This window comes from Astyanax mexicanus, chromosome 5 (genome assembly GCF_023375975.1).
Source record: "Astyanax mexicanus isolate ESR-SI-001 chromosome 5, AstMex3_surface, whole genome shotgun sequence".
Classification (NCBI taxonomy): domain Eukaryota; kingdom Metazoa; phylum Chordata; class Actinopteri; order Characiformes; family Acestrorhamphidae; genus Astyanax; species Astyanax mexicanus.
This window is the reverse complement of record NC_064412.1, coordinates 30,684,098-30,704,493: the sequence shown is the minus strand read 5'-3', so window position 1 is coordinate 30,704,493 and position 20,396 is coordinate 30,684,098. Positions and strand designations below refer to the sequence as shown.

The following is a 20,396-nucleotide window of genomic DNA, read 5'->3' as shown; positions in this document are numbered from 1 at the left end:
TCCAGAGATGCTCATGTTCATTTTAACACAATGTCTTCTGCCTGAGTGACAAGTTGCTAAACGAGTGCAGCAGCTGGTGGAGGTAAGATCATAACTCAGAAACACAGAAAAAACACAGGCAGCGCACCGAGTGATCTGATCTCTATCTGATATCTGATATATTAGTACAGTATTAGTACAGTGTCAGTATAGTATCAGCATATCAGTAGTGCCAGTGCAGTATTAGTACAGTGTAAGAACAGTATTAGTACAGTGTCAGTATAGTTTTATTGTATTACAGTATTAGTACAGTATTAGAATAGTATCAGTACAGTGTCAGTACAGTATTAGAACAGTTCAGTATAAGTATAGTATTATTGTTGAATCAGTACTATATTATTACAGTGTTAGTACAGTATCAGCACAGTATCAGCACAGTATCAGCAAAGGATTAGTACAGTGTCAGAATAGTATTAGTATAGTATCATTGTTGCATCTACATAGAATTAGTACAGTACCAGTAAAGTATTAGTATAGTGAAAGTACCGTATTAGTATAGTATCAATGTTGTACCAGTACAGTGTCAGTACAGTATCAGTAAAGTATTAGTACAGTATTAGTACAGTGTCAGTATAGTATTGTTGTTTCAGTAAAGAATTAGTACAGTGTCAGTATAGTACTACTGTATCAGTACAGAATCAGTATAGTATTAGTACAGTATCAGTAAAGTATTAGTACAGTGTCAGTACAGTATTAATATAGTATTATTGTTGTATTAGTACAGTATCAGTACAGTATTAGTATAGTATTAGTACAGTATTAGTATAGTATTAGTATAGTATTAGTACAGTATCAGTAAAGTATTAGTACAGTGTCAGTACAGTATTAATATAGTATTATTGTTGTATTAGTACAGTATCAGTACAGTATTAGTATAGTATTAGTACAGTATTAGTATAGTATTAGTATAGTTTTAGTACAGTATCAGTACAGTATTAGTATAGTATTAGTACAGTATCAGTATAGTATTAGTACAGTGTCAGTACAGCATTAGTATAGTATTTATGTCGTATCAGTACAGTATCAGTATAGTTTTATTACAGTATCAGTATAGTATTAGTATAGTGTCAGTATAGTTTTAGTACAGTATCAGTACAGTATCAGTATAGTATTAGTACAGTATCAGTATAGTATTAGTACAGTATCAGTATAGTATTAGTACAGTATCAGTATAGTATTAGTACAGTATCAGTATAGTTTTAGTACAGTATCAGTACAGTATCAGTATAGTATTAGTACAGTATCAGTATAGTATTAGTACAGTATCAGTATAGTATTAGTACAGTATCAGTATAGTTTTAGTACAGTGTCAGAACAGTATTAGTATAGTGTCAGTACAGTATTAGTATAGTATTTATGTTGTATTAGTGCAGTGTCAGTATAGTATTATTGTCATATCAGCACAGTATCAGTCAGTATAGTACAGTATTAGTATAGTATTGTTATTTCTGTACAGTATCAGTACAGTATTAGTAAAGTGTTAGTGCCGTATCAGTACAGTGTCAGTATAATAATATCGTATCAGTACAGTATTAATGCAGTATTAGTACAGTATTAGTAAAGTGTCAGTACAACATTACTACAGTATTAGTATAGTGTTAGTATAATATTAGTACAGTATCAGTATAGTATCAGTACAGTGGGAGTACAGTATTAGCACAGTATTAGTATATTGGCAGTAGAGTAATAATGCAATATCAGTACAGTATTAGTAAAATGTCAGTGTAATATTAGTACAGTATCAGTACAATATAGCTACATTATCAGTACAGTGTCAGTATAATATTACTACAGTTTCAGTACAGTATTAATACAGTATCAGTACAGTATTAGTCCATTATCAGTACAGTACTTCAGTTGACGTCCACAGGCGCTGTGAAAATATTAGTGAATGAGTGTGAGCCACTGACTGTGGTCAGCACCAGCATTAAACACCGCCCGCTACTCTAATGCTAATGTAGCACTAATACAATCAATGAGGCATGGAGACCTCCATGACAAACGAAGGCGAGAGAGAGGGAGAGAGAGAGAGAGAGAGAGAGAGAGAATGAGAGTAATTGAAAAAGAAAGAACTAAATAAAAAAGTATAGACAAGTGAGCAAAAACATGGAAAGAGAAAGGGAAAGAAAAAAGAGAAAGAGAAAGAAAAAAGAGACCTAATAGTGCCGGCACCATCCATTAAACCAACAGTGAGCAGGTAAACTGGTGTCTGCAGGACTCACACAGTTCTTAGACAGTTCCTGAGAATTAGGTCGAGTGTGGGATGGAGTAACTGGTTTGAAAAAGAAGGCAAAGAGGAACTGGTGATGTAATTCAGCAGTAATCTTAATCTCAGTAGAAATCAGAAACTGCTGAATATTACATGATCTGCAATTTATGAAGCTGTTTGAAGACCCTTAGGAAGATTTATGAGACTCTGGAGTGGTGGTGCATTGTTCTACAGTGAAGCATAATCTTAACCTCTACTGAAGGGTTATGAGAAGAAAACCTCCATTCAATCAAACTCAAATACAACTTTTGAGACAAAGTATGTATGAGTCAGTGGCGATTGCTCTAAGACTGCATGGGAAGCTCAGCTTCCCCTAAAATGTAAAAAAATAAGTGATTAAATATATACTGTTGTGTGTACATGTCGCTGATTAAATATGCGCTACAACGCGCAAGTAGTAAGTATTGTGTTATCATTAAAAATAATTTAAATAATTTAAATTAATAAAGGGATTATTCAAGGAAATTAAAACTGTCCAAAAAGGAACTAAATTTACCTGCATTTTTTCCTTTACCAACTTTAAAGATTTTGCGTAATGTTTTTTTTTACTGATCATTTTATGTTTATTCATGTCATAGCGTCTTTTTTATGTAATTGTTCAATGTAAAGAATGGGAACCTTTTTGTTGTATAAATAATAAAACTACATATGTTAAGATGTAGGCCGAAATTGAGCTTCCCCTCCTTGAAAGACCAGCATCCGCCACTGGTATGAGTGTAATACAACCCTGACTGTGTAAGGTGCACAAACGTTTACACAAGTAATATATCCGCTGTATGCTATAAAAGAGCACCTGCACAAACTTTTGCATACGACTGTGTGTGACTGATAGCAGGGCAGGTTTAGACCTCCTAAGGTTCACCACCATCTCCTCGGTCTTACTGATGCTTGGCTACAGCTGGTTAAGCTTACACTAGTCGACACATCTCACACCAGTTTCCTGTATTCCTTCTTCTGACCATTCTTAATACACCTGATGATAGCCCCATGTCATCAGGAAGGTGAAGGTGTCTGTCACTGACAGTTGATGTGCACCCTAGATGGCAGGCAATGGCTAAAAAAGACCATCCTGCTTCTTTCAGTCCAGTGATACCCATCTCAGTCTATGGGCCCTATCTTACACCTTGTGCAAGGCATGTTGCACTCCTCATTGCTATCTTACACCCTGCAAAGAGTCTATTTTCATGTCTTGCGCCTGTGCCATTAAAATAGCGTCATGTGAATATATCTGCGTCGATGGGCGTAGTGATCTGGAACTGAGGTATGTTCAGGTAAATTTCCGGAGTATTGCTATCTTGGTGAAGGAAAACACAAGTGCACCACCGTGTACACCAGGTACACCGTGTGCAACACTACACACACAAGCCTTTTAATAGGGCAGTAAGCACTTCTATGCCCTCTTGTGTCAAGACCTAGTCTAATCGCCCTCAGTCATTACACACACATTTGTGTACCACAGTGCACAAACCCAATTTTTACACTAATAATAAACAAAATACCAAAATACAGAATAATATAACATTATATATAATTTGTTGTAGAGGCAGGGATCTCTCACCAAGAGGTACACTACCCGAAAGTAGCCTTTAAGGGGTCTATAAGGGAGATATATATATATATATATATATATATATATATATTGTATGTTTGTAACTGGAGATGATAGTGATGTGTGTATGTCTTTGGCTTCTGAAGCAGCTGCTTTTTTTAGAGCTCAGTGTGGATGTCGGCCTGCATCCAGTTATAGAGCCACCCTTTGGCTACTGCACACACACACACACACACACACACACGCACACACACACACACACAGTACCCATCAGAGAGTCTACCAATAGCACACATTAGCTCAGAAGTCCAGAGTTGTTAGTATCATTTTCCTTTTTGCATTTAAATGTACTTGATTTACAGAATGAATTTTGTGAATTTGCAGTCCATTTAGATTCTGTATCTCAGTGGGGAACTGTTATTATTAGAGCAAGGCATTTGGTTCTAACCATAAATGTGAAAATCCTGTCAAAATATAAGAAAAAGTAATAACTCTACAATAATGCTAACTTCTGTTAGAGCCCTATCGGCTTTTATAACAGTGTATCAGCACTAAGCTACTGTGGCCCAGAAAGGCACATCAGAACAACATTTACAAAGCAAACAGATGACAATGCAAAAAGATGACAATGCAACTACATTAAGAAAATGCAGCAAACAAAAAAAAGATAACACAACTACATTAAGAAAATGCAAATGGCAAGGCTTAAAGGCACAAATATTTTTGGCTGTTTTATAATAAAATATTGAAAGACAGACATTAAAAGCTTGTGAAGACATTGTGTGTGTTTGATTAGCAGCATATAACATATATCTGCATGTCTGTTTCAGCTTTATTTTAGTGCAGAGTGCCTTAAATTGGTTGGGTCTCTTCTTTCCACTAATGTTGTAATTGTACAAGGAACACACAACCTACGATTATTGAAATATTTGTGTTTCCATGAAGAAATAACCAGACAGTTACATTAGTTATATTATTATCCTATCATTATTTAATAACACAACAGTGTATGTAGTGTAAATGTGATTCTCAAAAACTCAACATTAGAATCAGAAAACACAGTGAAAAATATTTAAGGTGGTATGCGAGTAAAAGTAGGTAAAGAATAAATGTACTAAAAAATAGATGCATCTTGTTTAACTACTCTAGCAGGCTCTAGTAGCTAACATGGAGTGAGAGAAAAAACAGAACTTGTTGCTAACTTTAATTTGACTAAAACTAAAGCTTGTTTTGGAACTGCTGGTCGAGCTGCCACATTTAAGGTGGAATTTAAGGTGGAATTGCAAACTTGGGGGATGCTAAGACTAATTTGTATGCTAACTTGTTTGCGAGTGAGATATAAACTAAGAATGAACTAAGAAGGAGACACATATTGTTTAACTACTTTAGCAGGCTCTAGAAACATTGAGTGATTTTTTTTTTTACTCACTACGAACTAACCATGAATTTCCAACTGTACTTACATGTATGATAACGTAGACCCAAGTAATCAATTATTAAATTAGATGCCAAATATTTTAATCATCGATTCTGATTGATTTAATCGATTAATTGTTGCAGCATTACTTTCCACACAAGTCCACCTTCCATTATAATGAGCTACAGTACATGTGAGAAATGACTCTGTGCTTCTGGCACCACTGTCAGTAACTGTGAGCAGTTTTCAGCGTCACATGCTGTTAAAATTAAGGTGGTTGCGGCTACGCTTGTGCAGAAACGTGCGCACACACATTGATCTGATCACTCCACACAGCTAGCATTAATTAGCAGCCTGTAATTGCCCCTGCTTTTCATCACTGTCACGTTCATTGTCTGCGAGGCTGTAGCTGTTAGCATTTTGGCAGGAGTTAGGAAGTGTATGTGCGTTGGTGTGTGTGTGTGTGTGTTTTAATAATGTACTAGTTACGCTGATCTCTCCAGCTCGGGGCTAACCGGCGCCAAACACTTTGCCACTGCTTGTGTTCATACATCATTAATGGTCTCTGAGGCTGAACTGAGTGTAAGCCAGATCCTTATCCTCCTCCCTAACACCCATTTCTATCGCATTAGCCGTTTAGCGCTAGCACTGGGAGCGTCACCTGAGCCCATTAGGAAGAGTTAGCATCATTCTCCGGGGAGTTCCCTGTTTGGATCTCCTCCAAAGCACTGCACACTGCATGCTGGAGATGCTAATGGAGCTTGAGCGTGGCAATTGATCGCCTACACGATTGTTGAAATTAAGGAACAGTACTAATTTTCAGTTTTAGCACTACTGAAGTATGAAAAAAATCTTCATTAAAGAGTAAAGCCACCCTCACTATCTGCTGGATGCGTGTTAGGAGTTTATTATAACTGTGTGGAGGAGGGGATCAGTGGGTGGGGTCAATTAGAGCAGAGCCAAACAGAAGCTTTTCTGCTTTATATGTCATTGCAGCGACCAGTGAGAGTGTCAACACTTAAAGAGTCACCGCCCACCTCCAATGTGGGAAATATTCATGTAACCCACGTTAAAATATGGTCATCTCACAAACTCTAAAATACTGAACTGTTAGTATACTTGCATGAACAGAAATAGTAACTGATATGTAAATAATACTAGTTTCTGTTAAAACCTTGTAAAATGAATAAAGAGTTAATATATGAATAATATATATAAATGAATAAAGGTTAAAATAGTAAAAGCTTTAATATCATTGAATGCACCAAAGCAAAAGGCAGTGTTACTTTCATGATTTTAAGCCTTTATAAAGCCTGTTTTATTTTTTTGTTTTTTTAGCACTGTCAGGTGATTAAAAACATGAATCCAATAAATGACATGTTCTATCATGAATTCATTTAAATTAACCACGGTTAATTGCATTTATCTTCAAAATATAATTTAAACTATACAATTAAATCAAATTTTAGCTAAGAAACAAATGATTGAATGACTTACTGGCACAAATGTAAAACTTTCCTGCAATAAAAAAATTTCAGTAACAGATAAAATTAAACAAGAAGAGGAAATACACCATCCCCTGCTTAAAATGCTTAAAAATAAAGTGCTGGTTAGATTAGTAGGTTTCTGTAGTTTGATTCAATATGTAGATTGTGCCTATAATTCACTCAAGTCTATAGTTACTAACCCTTGGAACACTGGAATGCAGCTAGCAACTCAATGCTAGTGAATAGCTGAACTCAGAAGTAAGGACTGAAGCATATTAGCTTGGATGCTAACAGTTTTCCGAGATGAATTAATGGCTGGTTAGATATGGTAAGCTCTGTTGTTTGATATGATAAGTGTATGATGTCTGTACATTTCTCTGGTCTTCAGAGTAATGCAGCCCACTAGCCTTTTTATGGTCAAAAGCAATGGTTACTTTAGGATTTAAAGCTCAAAAAAGGCAAAAAGCTAATGCTAGCCACTCAGATAAAGCACTGCTTAGAGAAATCAAGTAGGTGCCTGTTGAGTTCAAGGCTAAACTTTACCCTTAAAAGACCCTACTGCAGTTCTTATGCTGTCTGTCATCCAAAAGGACCCAGGTAACCAGCAATACTATCTATTAAGACGTAGGAAACAGCTCTGGTTACGGTCTTAAAAGCATTGGCAGGTTTGGTTAGATAGGCTAGGCTATGTGGCTGTGGTTTATGTTTGTAATATAAACCATTTAATTAAAGCATTATAGTAAGCTAGATAGATGTATGAATAAAAAATATGCATATAAAAAAAAAAAGAATTCGGCCTTTGCCAAGTGTTTCATTTATTTTGATGTCTCTCTAGGGTGGTGACCCCCTCCTTTCTACAGGGCAACCTGATGCTGAGTGTTCGTGTTTCTCGTGGTGTTACTATTTAAACCCTCAGGACTGACCAGCTCTACTAAAGAGTCCAGCATGCACTGCTTTACTGCATCCTAAAAAAATTATACTGGTCCAAATGTTTAACAGTGCCAGTGCATGCAGGTATACACACACACACACACATTCTCAAAAAGGGAGGGAGATACTGAGACAGATGTGTATGTGGACTGTTTCTGCTCAGTGATCAGAGCACTCCACAAATGAATGGGAAGGTCAGAGGTTTGATTCCAGCTGATAACACACTGCCCTGTGCCCCCCCCAGCATGTCCAGGGAGAACACCATCTGTTAAAGACTGTCGGCTGAATCTCCAGCTAAAATCACATAGCTACCACACACACACACACGCACGTTCACACACGCACATGTAATACTGAACAATTTAGGGGGCTTTATGATGGTTAGGTTTCAATTTAATTTAATGTTTAGCGGTGTCGCAATGGGGCTAAATAACACCATAATAAGGACTAGTGGTAAGCTAGGCAACAAGCTGTTAATTTTATTGATTAATTGTATCCAGTGATATTTGATCATATTGGTTTGCATATCATTCGAATAAAGGTATCATTCTTTTAGATTCTGAACAAATGCTTACAGCAGTGTACCAACATGTAGGGTCTGATTAATAAACTAGATTTTCGAAGAAATAATGGATGTTGAGGTGTCCACATAATTACTGCTTACATCTTACATCATATCAGTCTTTACACAGCAAAAAATCCACTGGCAAAAACTAGACAAAATATATTAAAATTGAGATGTATTTGCTTATACTAAGCAATAAAATGGGGTAAGATTTCCTAAAATAAGCTAAAAATCCTTAAAATGATTGAGGTAAAACTTGAATTATAAGTAACAATCCCTGACTTGCCATCTTCTGATTTGAATCAGAATAACTTAACTGGGGACTTTTTGAGCTTATTTTGATTTCAAATTGCTTAAAATAAGGTGCAAATTCGAAGTGAGACTTACTAAGATCATTATTTCTAAAATAAGAAAACTATTCTAATACTTAAAATGTTTTTGTTGTACAGTGCAGTGCCTTAAAATAAGATAATTTCACTTTCTAGGATTTAGTTTTTATATGGTGCAGTAAAAAAGTGTGTAAAATTCTAAATGATAAAGAGAGGCTGGAAATTGGTTACAGAGAATTGAATTATGACTCCTTTTGTAATTTTGGAACATTTCTATTGGTCTACTCCTAATTTTGTAGTATTTTTTTTGTCACATTGATGATATTTTAAAAAATCTAAAAAAAAAATAATAATAAATTAAAGGTGCTCTGTTTGCAAAAAAAAATCAGTTTTCTCCAGTAGGTGTGTGTGTGTGTCGGTGCAATTGTGTGTATATGTGTGTACTCACATCTGTGTCTGGTCCTTTATCCGCTCCAGGGCAACAGAATGTGACGAACTCATGGCACCTCTTATGGACCACAAAACAGCACACTGAAAGACAGAAAGAGTCAGAGTTAGAACATGTTAAAGCAGCATTATGGAAAAGTTTATATTGCTTGATCTTGAGCTCCCCCTGTAGGTGGGGGTGTAATTCACTTTCACACCACTGCAGTAAAAACAAATCATGGTTTTAACTCAACCTCAAGGACAGGTGTACACATGCATTTAAAGACAGGAGAGCAAAAGAGAGCTAAAGGAGCAGAATCTGAAGTAAAAAAAGCATGTGGACTGAGGCAGTAGAGTAACATTACAGAATTTTACACTAATATGAACGTTTGTAAAGCAGCTTTATACTGGTGTGGCAAGAGGTCACTCATTCACGTAGTCACTCACTGACTCATGTATTCACTCACTCTCTCACTTACTGTCTTTTGTAGATGGATGAATAGAGCTGATTGAGTAAAGCTCCACTGAGCATAATTAGAGTTTAATTTTTTTCTCAGTATTCATCTCACTCGCTCACCTGTAATTGCCAGAATTAATCTTCTCACACAGATACAGGTTATATAATTATATTAATATTGCAGCCAGTGGTGCTCAGTATTCTAACACACACACACACAGTTCATCTAAACTGAAAGAAATATGTGGACTTTATCTGTATGTGTTTAATGGCTAAAAACTGGCTAAAAAGACTGTAATGGTGAATGACAGACAAATCAAAAGCTCGAAAGTCAAGCAGTCACACAGAAACATAAGTAGAAAAAGAGACAGTCAGACAGAAAGGCAGATATACAAAAAGCTAGAAAGCTATAGCTAAAAAGCTAGATAGACAAAGATGTAGAAAACAGACAGTGAGACAGTCAGAAAGACAAAATAAAAAGACAGATAAATCAAGAATCAGACATACAGTCATATGAAAAAGTTTGGGCACGCCTATTAATCTTAATCATTTTTAGTTTTAAATATTTGGGTGTTTGCAACAGCCATTTCAGTTTGATATATCTAATAACTACACAGTAATATTTCAGGATTGAAATGAGGGAAGGATACAAAAAGTTGTGAAGAACACAACACAAGGATACAAAAAGGTGTTTCTACTGTGAGGAACATAGTAAGGAAATGGAAGACCACAGGGACAGTTTTTGTTAAGCCCAGAAGTGGCAGGCCAAGAAAAATATCAGAAAGGCAGAGAAGAAGAATGGTGAGAACAGTCAAGGACAATCCACAGACCACCTCCAAAGAGCTGCAGCATCATCTTGCTGCAGATGGTGTCACTGTGCATTGGTCAACAATACAGCGCACTTTGCACAAGGAGAAGCTGTATGGGAGAGTGATGCGAAAGAAGCCATTTCTAAAAGCACGCCACAAACAGAGTCGCCCGAGGTATGCAAAAGCACACCTTAGGCGACTCTGTTTGTGGCGTGCTTGCAGAAATGGCTTCTTGACTGTTCTCACCATTCTTCTCTGCCTTTCTGATATTTTTCTTGGCCTGCCACAAGAACTGTCCCTGTGGTCTTCCATTTCCTTACTATGTTCCTCACAGTGGAAACTGACAGGTTAAATCTCTGAGACAACTTTTTGTATCCTTCCCCTGAACAACTATGTTGAACAATCTTTGTTTTTAGATCATTTGAGAGTTGTTTTGATGAGCCCATGATGCCACTCTTCAGAGGAAATTCAAATAGGAGAACAACTTGCAATTGGCCACCTTAAATACCTTTTCTCATGATTGGATACACCTGGCTATGAAGTCTTAAGCTCAATGAGGTTACCAAACCAATTTTCTGCTTCAGTAAGACAGTAAAAAGTAGTTAGGAGTATTCAATTTAATAAAATGATAAGGTTGCCCATACATTTGCACCGGTCAAATTTTGGTTAAATGCATATTGCACCTCATTTCAGTCCTGAAATATTACTGTGTCCATCAGTTATTAGATATAACAAACTGAAACTGCTGTTGGAAACACCCAAATATTTAGAACTAAAAATTATTAAGATTAATAGGGGTGCCCAAACTTTTTCATATGACTGTACAAGCAGGCTCATCAACAGACAGACAGATGGATAAAGATATAAAGAGATATATAGAGAGATGCGTAGATGAGTGGACAGACAGACATATAGGCAGAAATATATTTAGAAAGATAGACAGAAAGACAAGCCATCTAGATAGACAGACAGGTAGACAAGCAAACAGATAGACAGATAGATCGAGCTGATAAACTGACAGATAAATAAATAAATAAATAATTAGAGCGGCAGAGGCATATAAGCAGGTGCATCGACAGACAGACAGACAGACAGACAGACAGATAAATAAATAAAGGTATATATGTATGCCTCTCCCTCTCTCTCTCTCTGTCTATGCATATTTTGACCTGTCTATCTGTCTGTCCACTCATATACCTGTCTGTCTATATCAGGGTTGTCCAAACTTATTTTGTTGGGGGCCTGAAGGTGAAATATATTTGAAGTCATGGGCCACACTCTGTAATAAAACAAATAATGAAATATACCACTTTAAATAATACATTTTCCTGATTACTTTCATTTACACACCATTTTACTTGACTTACTATCTTTATCTTTGACAGTGTTGTGTAAACTAAGATTTTTCAAATTGATGTTTAATTTCATGATGTCTCTTAATATTAAACTCCTTAATTACGACAACTTTTAGATTCTTTGGCCCGTTTTTCTGCGCTAGAAATGCGCACTCTCTCCGCTTTTAGACTCTTTTGCCCGTTTTTCTGCGCTAGAAATGCGCACCCTCTCCGCTTTTAGACTCTTTGGCCCGTTTTTCTGCGCTAGAAATGCGCACCCTCTCCGCTTTTAGACTCATTGGCCCGTTTTTCTGCGCTAGAAATGCGCACTCTCTCCGCTTTTAGACTCTTTGGCCCGTTTTTCTGCGCTAGAAATGCACACTCTCTCCACTTTTAGACTCTTTGGCCCGTTTTTCTGCTCTAGAAATGCGCACGCTCTCCGCTTTTAGACTCTTTGGCCCATTTTTCTGCACTAAAACTGCGCACTCTCTCCGCTTTTCACGCTTTTTCACGCATTCACTCTTTGCCCCGTTTTTCTGTTCTAGAAATGCACACCCTTTCCGCTTTTAGACTCTTTTACCCAGTTTTTCTGCGCTAGACATGCGCACCCTCTCCGCTTTTAGACTCTTTGGCCCGTTTTTTGCACTAGAAATGCGCACCCTCTCCGCTTTTAGACTCTTTTACCCTGTTTTTCTGCGCTAGAAATGCGCACCCTCTCTGCTTTTAGACTCTTTTACCACTTTCTGACACCTAACGTTCAAACTTTGAATCTCACATTATAAAAACCTGCTTAACAGTGGGCCAACTTTCATTCTATTTCTAAAATACCTCGCGGGCCGCTCCAAAAAAGGAAACGATCCGCAAATGGCCCGCGGGCCGTAATTTGGACACCCCTGGTCTAAATATATAGACAGGTAGATGAGTGGACAGTCTCTGGCAGACAGGTACACAAGCAAACAGACAGACATAAACAGACAGACAGACCTGATAAACTGACAGATAGACATTTAAGAAGACACACTGTTAGACAGATAGATAATGCATAGACAGACAGGGTGAAAGAGGGACAGTTATATAGACAAACATGTAAATGATTTGAAAGGCAGGCAGACAGACAGATAGACACAGAGAGAGGATTACACAGACATACAGTCAGTCAAGCAAGCTAACACGTGCACACACACACACACACACACACACACACACAATGACTTATGACTCGACAGCTCAGCCCTTTCTCACATCCATAATTTAGAAAAGGGTCTGAGGAGTGAAGTTGTAAAAGAAGGAGAGACTCATAAATAAGAGGAAAAGCCCCGACGGTGCACAAACAGGCCGCAGACAGATCATTCTTTAAAACGCATACACTTCATACGCACACACACACACACACTCCATCTCCTCCTGGACTGAGAACACAACCCACTGCAAAATCTAATGTACCCAGTTATAATTACATTACTTTACATTATATATTTTACAAATGCACTTTAACTCAATATTCATGTTATAGTTTCAGCAGAGCAAGGAGGCAAACAGGAAACTGAACCCGGAGAAATCATCTGCTCCTGTGGCCTAAAACACATATCGCATCAACACACATGCTGCTCCCCAACACAGTCTAATGCAGTTACTGCTGCACTGACCATAACTTCCACATTTCTCCTGCCTCACATACACTTCTGTACATTTAACCTGCATACTTCACCCACTGTACATTTTTTATTAGAAACATCAATATTGTTGCTTCTGCTCACTGACCAATAGGGGTGCATAATATGGACAAAGAAAGTAGTATCCTACTTTACCTCACTCTGCCTTAATCGACTTTACTCTGCCTTACTCTACCTCTCTCTGCCTTAATCTACTTCAATCTGCATTATTCTACCTTACTTTACCTCACTCTACTTCACCCTGTCTTAATCAACTTCACTCTGCCTCAGTCTGCCTTACTTTACCTCACTCTACTTCACCCTGTCTTAATTAACTTCACTCTACCTCACTCTGCCTTAATTTACTTTACTTTGCCTTATTCTTCCTTATGACCTCACTTTACCTCACTCTACCTAAATCTGCCTTACATTGCTTTGCTGTACCTCACTCTGCCTTAATCTACTTCACTCTGCCTTACTCTACCTCAGGCGGGCTTAATTTACTTCATTTTGCTTCATTCTGCCTTATATTATCTTATTATACCTCACTCTACTTCAGTCTGCCTTACTCTACATTACTTTACTTTGCTCTACCTCACTCTGCCTTAATCCACTTTATTTTGCCTTATTCTTCCTTTTTGTACCTCACTCTACCACACTCTACTTCAATCAACCTTACTTTGCCGCACTCTACCTCACTGCCTTAATCTACTTCATTCTGCCTTACTCTACCTTACTTCACTTTGCTCTACCTCACTCTGCCTTAATCTACTTTACTCTGCCTTACTCTACCTTACTTTACTTTGCTCTACCTCACTCTGCCTTAATCTACTCTACTCTGCCTTACTCTACCTTACTTTACTTTGCTCTACCTCACTCTGCCTTAATCTACTCTACTCTGCCTTACTCTACCTTACTTTACTTTGCTCTACCTCACTCTGCCTTAATCTACTCTACTCTGCCTTAGTAAGAGCCGTTTTTTGTGTGTATTCCAGCTGCTGTGACGTTTAATTTGCTCTGCTGCTCCAGCGAGTGTTTTTGTGCAGACTCCATGGGGCGCTCATTACATTATAACCCAGCAGAAGAAAATAGCCTTTCCCTCCATCTCCAGGCTGAAAGCACAGTATATTATAAGCTCCATACAAACAGCAGTGATGTACTATATACAGTACATGCCCAGGTGCTGAGCTAAAGGGGATAGAAAGCTCCTAACATCTCTCTGTTCCTCTTCTCCTTTCTGCCTTCCTTTTTCCCTCTGTTCTCCTGATGTTACCTGCGCTAATACTTCCTGACAATATGAAAATTAAACATCAAAGACATTCAAATACTGTACATTAAAATGTAAATTTTAACTGAAACTGCATTATATAAAGGTTAAGTCATCAAAACACATGTTTACAAAGTGTTGGTGTCAGTGATCCACAGAGAAAAGCAAATATTATGCTGGTTAAATATTATGTTAACGTTACCATATTATCAATATGGCTCTGTTTGGGATCCAACAGTAGTCATGTTTGAGTATGGAACCTGAAGAATTACCTGGAAACACTTGGGGACAGGTAATGAGGGGGCGGAGCTACAAATAAACACAGGTGGGAGCACTGAAGACATGGGCAGAGAAAAAAAGGAGAACACAGAGAGGGCCATGTACTTAGGGAAGGTAAATAAACAAACAGGAGGGCAGGAAAAACACAGAGACAGACAGAAGATCCACAGAACAGGACAAGAATGGGACAGTTAGTATCTTATTTCAGTTTAAAATAACAGCTAAACAAAAATCATTTTTACTTATGGAGCTCTTCAGACAAGCTGCAGTTTACTCCCTATTCCTGCATCAATTTCAGTGCAAACACTGGTGCCCTTGACAGACCTGTAGATTAGGTTCAAGTTATTCAACACAGTGCTTGTTCAGAACTGTCTGTCACAACATTTCTATAGAAGAGAAAACACATTTACATTTCTAGTTGTAAAGCCAGTCTGTTGCAGCTCAGACCACTGTGGGCAGAATCAATTGAAAAATTTCCAGAGAAGGCATTTGATTAGCAGTACAGCAGAAGAACAAACACTGAAACAACTTCACAGGAACCCATCTGTAGAGGAACAACCTGACCTCAGAATTCGAAATCAGAAGAAAAGTGAAATGTGCGGTGGGTGAATCCAGGGCTGAATTCACAAAACAACATGTGCCTCATTCACCAGCATCAAACCAAGAAATTTGTTCTGGAAATAAGTCCTAAAAGAAGTCTACACTAGATCCATTATGTGTCTTAACCCACAGAGTTGTTCACAGCTCTGCCCTTAAAATACACACACCCAAAAAGTCTATACGCTGTATATTATTATACACTGTCTGGCAAAAAAAAAAGGTCACCAACAAAAAGGCTATTGCAATGTCACAAGATTTATTTCAATCCAGCGTTGCACTAATTTTTCACCAAGATCTTGCAGCAGCATTGATGATGGTAGAGTCTGACCACTGCACAAAGCCCTCCCCAAGCCATCCCAAAAATTCTCAGTGGGGTTAAGATCTGGACTCTGTGGTGAACAATCCATGTGTGAAAATGATGATCTCATGCTCCCTGAATCACTCTTTCACAATTCCAGCCCCATGAATCCTGACATTGTTATCTTGGAATATGTCCGTGTCATCAGGGAAGAAAAAATAAATAAATAATGGAATAACCTGATCTATATTCAGTATATTCAAGTGGTCAGCTGACCTCATTCTTTCAGCACATACTGTTGCTGAACCCAAACCTGACCAACTGCATCATCAACCCCACATCATGTACTAAGTTAAATCCAGGTGGTGACTTTTTTTTGGCCAGGCAGTGTACATGCTGGGTCTTGGGCTACTTTTTGGTAGTGTACCTCCTGGTGAGAGATTGTGACTGCTAGATATGTCTCTATGACACATTTAATGACATTTTGTTTCTTACGACCAAGACATGACATAGGTAAGCTGTACAGAGCCACCTTTCTCCAAGTGAAGTGATTCTTTTAAAATATATATTTTTTATTTTTGTGGTATAAAAAATACAATGTTTGTGCCAGTGTGTGGACCTCCATTAAAAACAACAGCTTTTAATTTTATGGGGTTGTGTTCATTAAAGCAGCATTATGGGAGAATTGCTTATATTTCACTTTTAACTCGAGGGTTACTCAGTTCTGGTGGTCTGTCCAGCTTCACTAAAGTTCTATAGTTTAGGAGGAGCATTCTAGCCTGGATTGACAACAACAGAGATGCTATTCCTCCTAATACAGTCAGTGTACCATCAACATGATTCCAAATCTGATATTTTAAACTAGGTTCTACACAATGTTTCTGTGACATCAGAACCGCTGAGATGTTTGGAAACATACAGCAGGTTCTGCTCCTACTGTATTACTGAATCGTACCGGGGGGCAGGGCAGCCTGTTGCCAAGGAAACACAGGGCGGGCACTAATGACATAATCATAATAAATTAAAGTACATCTCACACTGCTCAGCAGGAGTCAGGAGGCCTAGTATGTGTGTGTGTGTGTGTGTGTAGTAAAACCTGTCTGTCTTCTTCTTCTCTCACAAATAAGCATCTAAAGCTCTTTCTTTCTTCTCTTTGTGTTTGTTTTTCTCTATTTTTAAAAAATTCCAAAGCTATAAACAATATTCATCAATCATCAGGTGACAGTGGTGATTTGAAAGGTGTGTTTAAAGACTCTAAAAAGGGATTAATATTGCATTTGTTACCCGTTCTGACCCTATTGCTAGAACACAGTGATGAAATGCAAGTTCTAATATTACTTGTTGTTGTGAGAGTTATGTGTTATAGTGTGATTTTAACCTTAAAGTATTTACAGAAGTCATGTGACCGTGTTATCATAATATGAAAAAAAAAAACCTAATCAGCTGCATTATTCATTTAACAAATTCAGTTACATGATTTCGTATTAATAGCAGACATGCACAAAGTACCCAGAATTGAGTAAGAGCACAAGTGCTGTGACTTGAGTAAAGTTGAAGTGTTCTTTAAGCTCTTCTTTCTTTGTAAGTTCTTTGATGGTGTCAATCAATTTAAAAATTAATCGGATTAATCACAGCAAAACTGTGATCAACTGAGAATAATTGCACTTGTTTGTTTTAAGACTTAAGGTTTTTTTTTTTGTGATCAATTATTTATTTATTTTCATTTTTATCCACATTACCAGCAACAACGTACATTACAATATTGAAGAACAAAAAAAAAAAAAAAATGTTGAGGGTGATTGTGTATGCCACCCTCAAACTCCCTCCCCCCTCCCCAAGGCACCCCACCCCAATGGCCAGTTAATCAAAAACAATGTCATAGTATTCAGAAATAGAACTAAAAGTTCAGAGCAATGCCATAAACATCTCAGCAGCATTTTCCCAAGCCAGTAGTGTCTTTTCCTTAGCGCCATGAATGCGGGCGGTAGAAAGTTCCAGGTTGATAACGTCAATACTGAAAAGAATCCATTTTCTCCAACTCAGGGAATGAGGGGGTTGCCAACACAAAGCTAATAATTTTTTGGCTGCGGTTGTGCCAGCCATCCAGATTTTCTTTTCTGTACTGTTCAAATCACAGCAGGAGTCGTCGTTCAGAAGAAAAAGTTGAGGTGACATTGGAATTGTAGTCCCCAAAATTTCTGAAAGAGTAGAAGATACCTTAGACCAAAATCTATACACCTTGGGACACTCCCAGAACATGTGCAAAAAGGTACCGTATGCACCATAGGGACAAAATGTACATAAAGGAGAAGGGATAAGATGCATGGAATAACGTTTAAAGGGTGTAAAATAATATTTAAACACAAAGTTGTAATGGATTACCTGATGATTTGGATTTTTTGAGGAAGAGATAATGTTGGTCCAAACTGTTTGCCAATCAATTTGATCATCAGGAAGTTTAAGTTCTTTTTCCCAAATTGTCAGAATCCCTAATGGTTTATATGTAGCTTGGAGTAAAGTAGTGTAGATGGCTGAAACCAAGCCTCTCGTTTCCATATTGCCACAGAAAAATCTATGTAGAGGGTGAAGAGATAATTGTGAATTCCAGGGAACCCCATAAGTTTTCATGGCAGAGCGCAAACGTAAATAAAGAAAAAAGGAATAACCAGGTAAATTGTAGAACGATTGTAAGTCCTGGAATGTCCGGAGACCAGCATCATCAATAATGTCACCTAGAGTATTAATACCTTTCTGTTGCCACGTAGGAAAAGAAAAAGGTTTACTGGCAGTAAGAAGTTTGTAGTTATGAAAAATAGGGGAGTTTTTGTGCCATTTGGTGGTAAGTTTTGTTATTTTTTCTACATCCCTCCACACCAAAAGTAAATTGCTGATGATTGGTCCATATCTCATTTTACATTGCTTAAGTGAAATATTGGAATAAATGAAATCTTGTAGTCTATGGGGAGCGATTATACATTCTTCTACAGGGCGCCATGAAGTCTTTGCGTCGGGGTTAAGCCAAACACTTAAAGCTCGAAGGACAAAAGAGTAGTAGTATAACTTAAAATTCTGAAGTGAAAGGCCACCATCAGTTTTGCAACGTTGTAGATTGCAATAGAGTTAATTTTTTTCCAGAAATTAGTTGGAGGGGATAGAGGGATCATGGAGGTAATGAAATTAAATCTAGGCAAAATATTCATTTTAATTACAGAAATGCGTGTTTGTAATGAGTCTGTCATCTTAATCCATTTTTTTAAATCATTGCAATTTTTTCCCAATATATAGTTGAAATTAGATTTTACAGTCTTGTTGAGAGATGCGTAAATTTCTATGCCAAGGTATTTAAAGTGTTCCACTACAGGGATTGGTGATGAAAGATTAAGGTTCCTCATGGGTTCATTCAGAGGGAGTAAAGCAGACTTGGTCTTATTTACTTTGTAGCCGGAATGACTGCCATATGTATCCAGGATAGTTAATAAGTGAGGGAGAGTTTGAGGGACATCGTGAACAAAAAGCAGAATATCATCTGCATACAGGGAAATGTGATGCTGTGTATTAAGAATTCTAATAGGAGAGTAAGCACTAGAGAGGCGTATTGCTTGTGCAAGCGGTTCAAGGGATAGGGCAAACAGAAAAGGGGAGAGGGGGCAACCCTGCCTAGAACCTCGTAACATGGGAAAAGATGATGAACAATTTGCACCAGATATGACAATGGCAGAAGGGTTGGAGTACAGAACTTTGATCATGTTTATAAATTTGTGACCAAGACCCATTATTTCAAGTACAGTCCATAAAAAATTCCAATCCAAAACGATCAAACGCCTTCTCTGCATCGAGTGAGAGAATGGCACATTGTCTTACAGTGTCAGGTGTACACTTCAATATTGTAAGTCGCTTTGGACAAAAGCGTCTGCCAAATGTAATGTAATGTAATGTAATGTATGATCTAACACATGAAGTAATCGTCGTACGTTATCCGAAGAGAAACGAGATTTAATGAAACCAGTCTGGTCGCAGTGTATTAATTTAGATATATAGGTTTCCAGTCGAAAAGCCAATATTTTTGCGAAAAGTTTAATGTCAGCACCAATTAGTGATAAGGGGCGATAACTGGTAGGCAAAGTCAGATCTTTTCCCGGTTTAAGGAGAAGGGAAATTACAGCTGTGTTTGCATCTCTATGAAAATAACCTGATTCAATTGACTTATTAAACATGTCTAATAGGAGCGGACCAATTTGGGGGAAAAAAGTTAGGTAAAATTCTGGAGGAATTCCGTCAAGGCCCGGAGCTTTTGATTTTTTCATGGCTTGTAATGCAGTTTTTAATTCGTCCAATGTAAGTGGTTGGCCCAAAGTTTCCGCTTCCTCTGTAGATAAAGAAGGCAAATTTAAATCCCTAAGAAATGAAGTGTGGTTATCATTATTTGGACCTGGTTGAGAATGGTATAATTCTTTATAAAACTGTTGGAATATAAGATTAATTTGGGAAGAGTCTGTTATTAATTCACCCTGGGGAGACTGCAGAATATGGATGTCCGAAAATCTTTCACTACTATGTAGTTTAAGAGCAAGTAAGTGGCTTGGTCGGCTACTGTGAAAGTAGTAATATTGTCTAGTTCTATGAATTAAAAATTCAGAGTGTCGTTTCAGAATTGAATTAAGCTCTTTTTTAGCCAATTCTAATTTAGAT

The 20,396-nt window shown here is 37.5% G+C and overlaps 1 protein-coding gene across 5 annotated transcripts in view; it reads right to left on the bottom strand.

Annotated features, from left to right (window-relative positions):
• Positions 1-20,396, bottom strand: part of prkcaa (protein kinase C, alpha, a) — a 247,631-nt gene that overhangs the window by 138,504 nt on the left and 88,731 nt on the right. For all 5 annotated transcript variants that reach the window (XR_007439089.1, XR_007439090.1, XR_007439092.1 and 2 more), the window contains exon 3: positions 9,034-9,116. Coding sequence is in view for 1 of the 5 variants with exons in the window: in XM_049479124.1 (XP_049335081.1) it covers positions 9,034-9,116 (83 nt within the window). In the remaining 4 variants the exon portion in view is untranslated. The remainder of the gene's footprint in view (positions 1-9,033; positions 9,117-20,396) is intronic.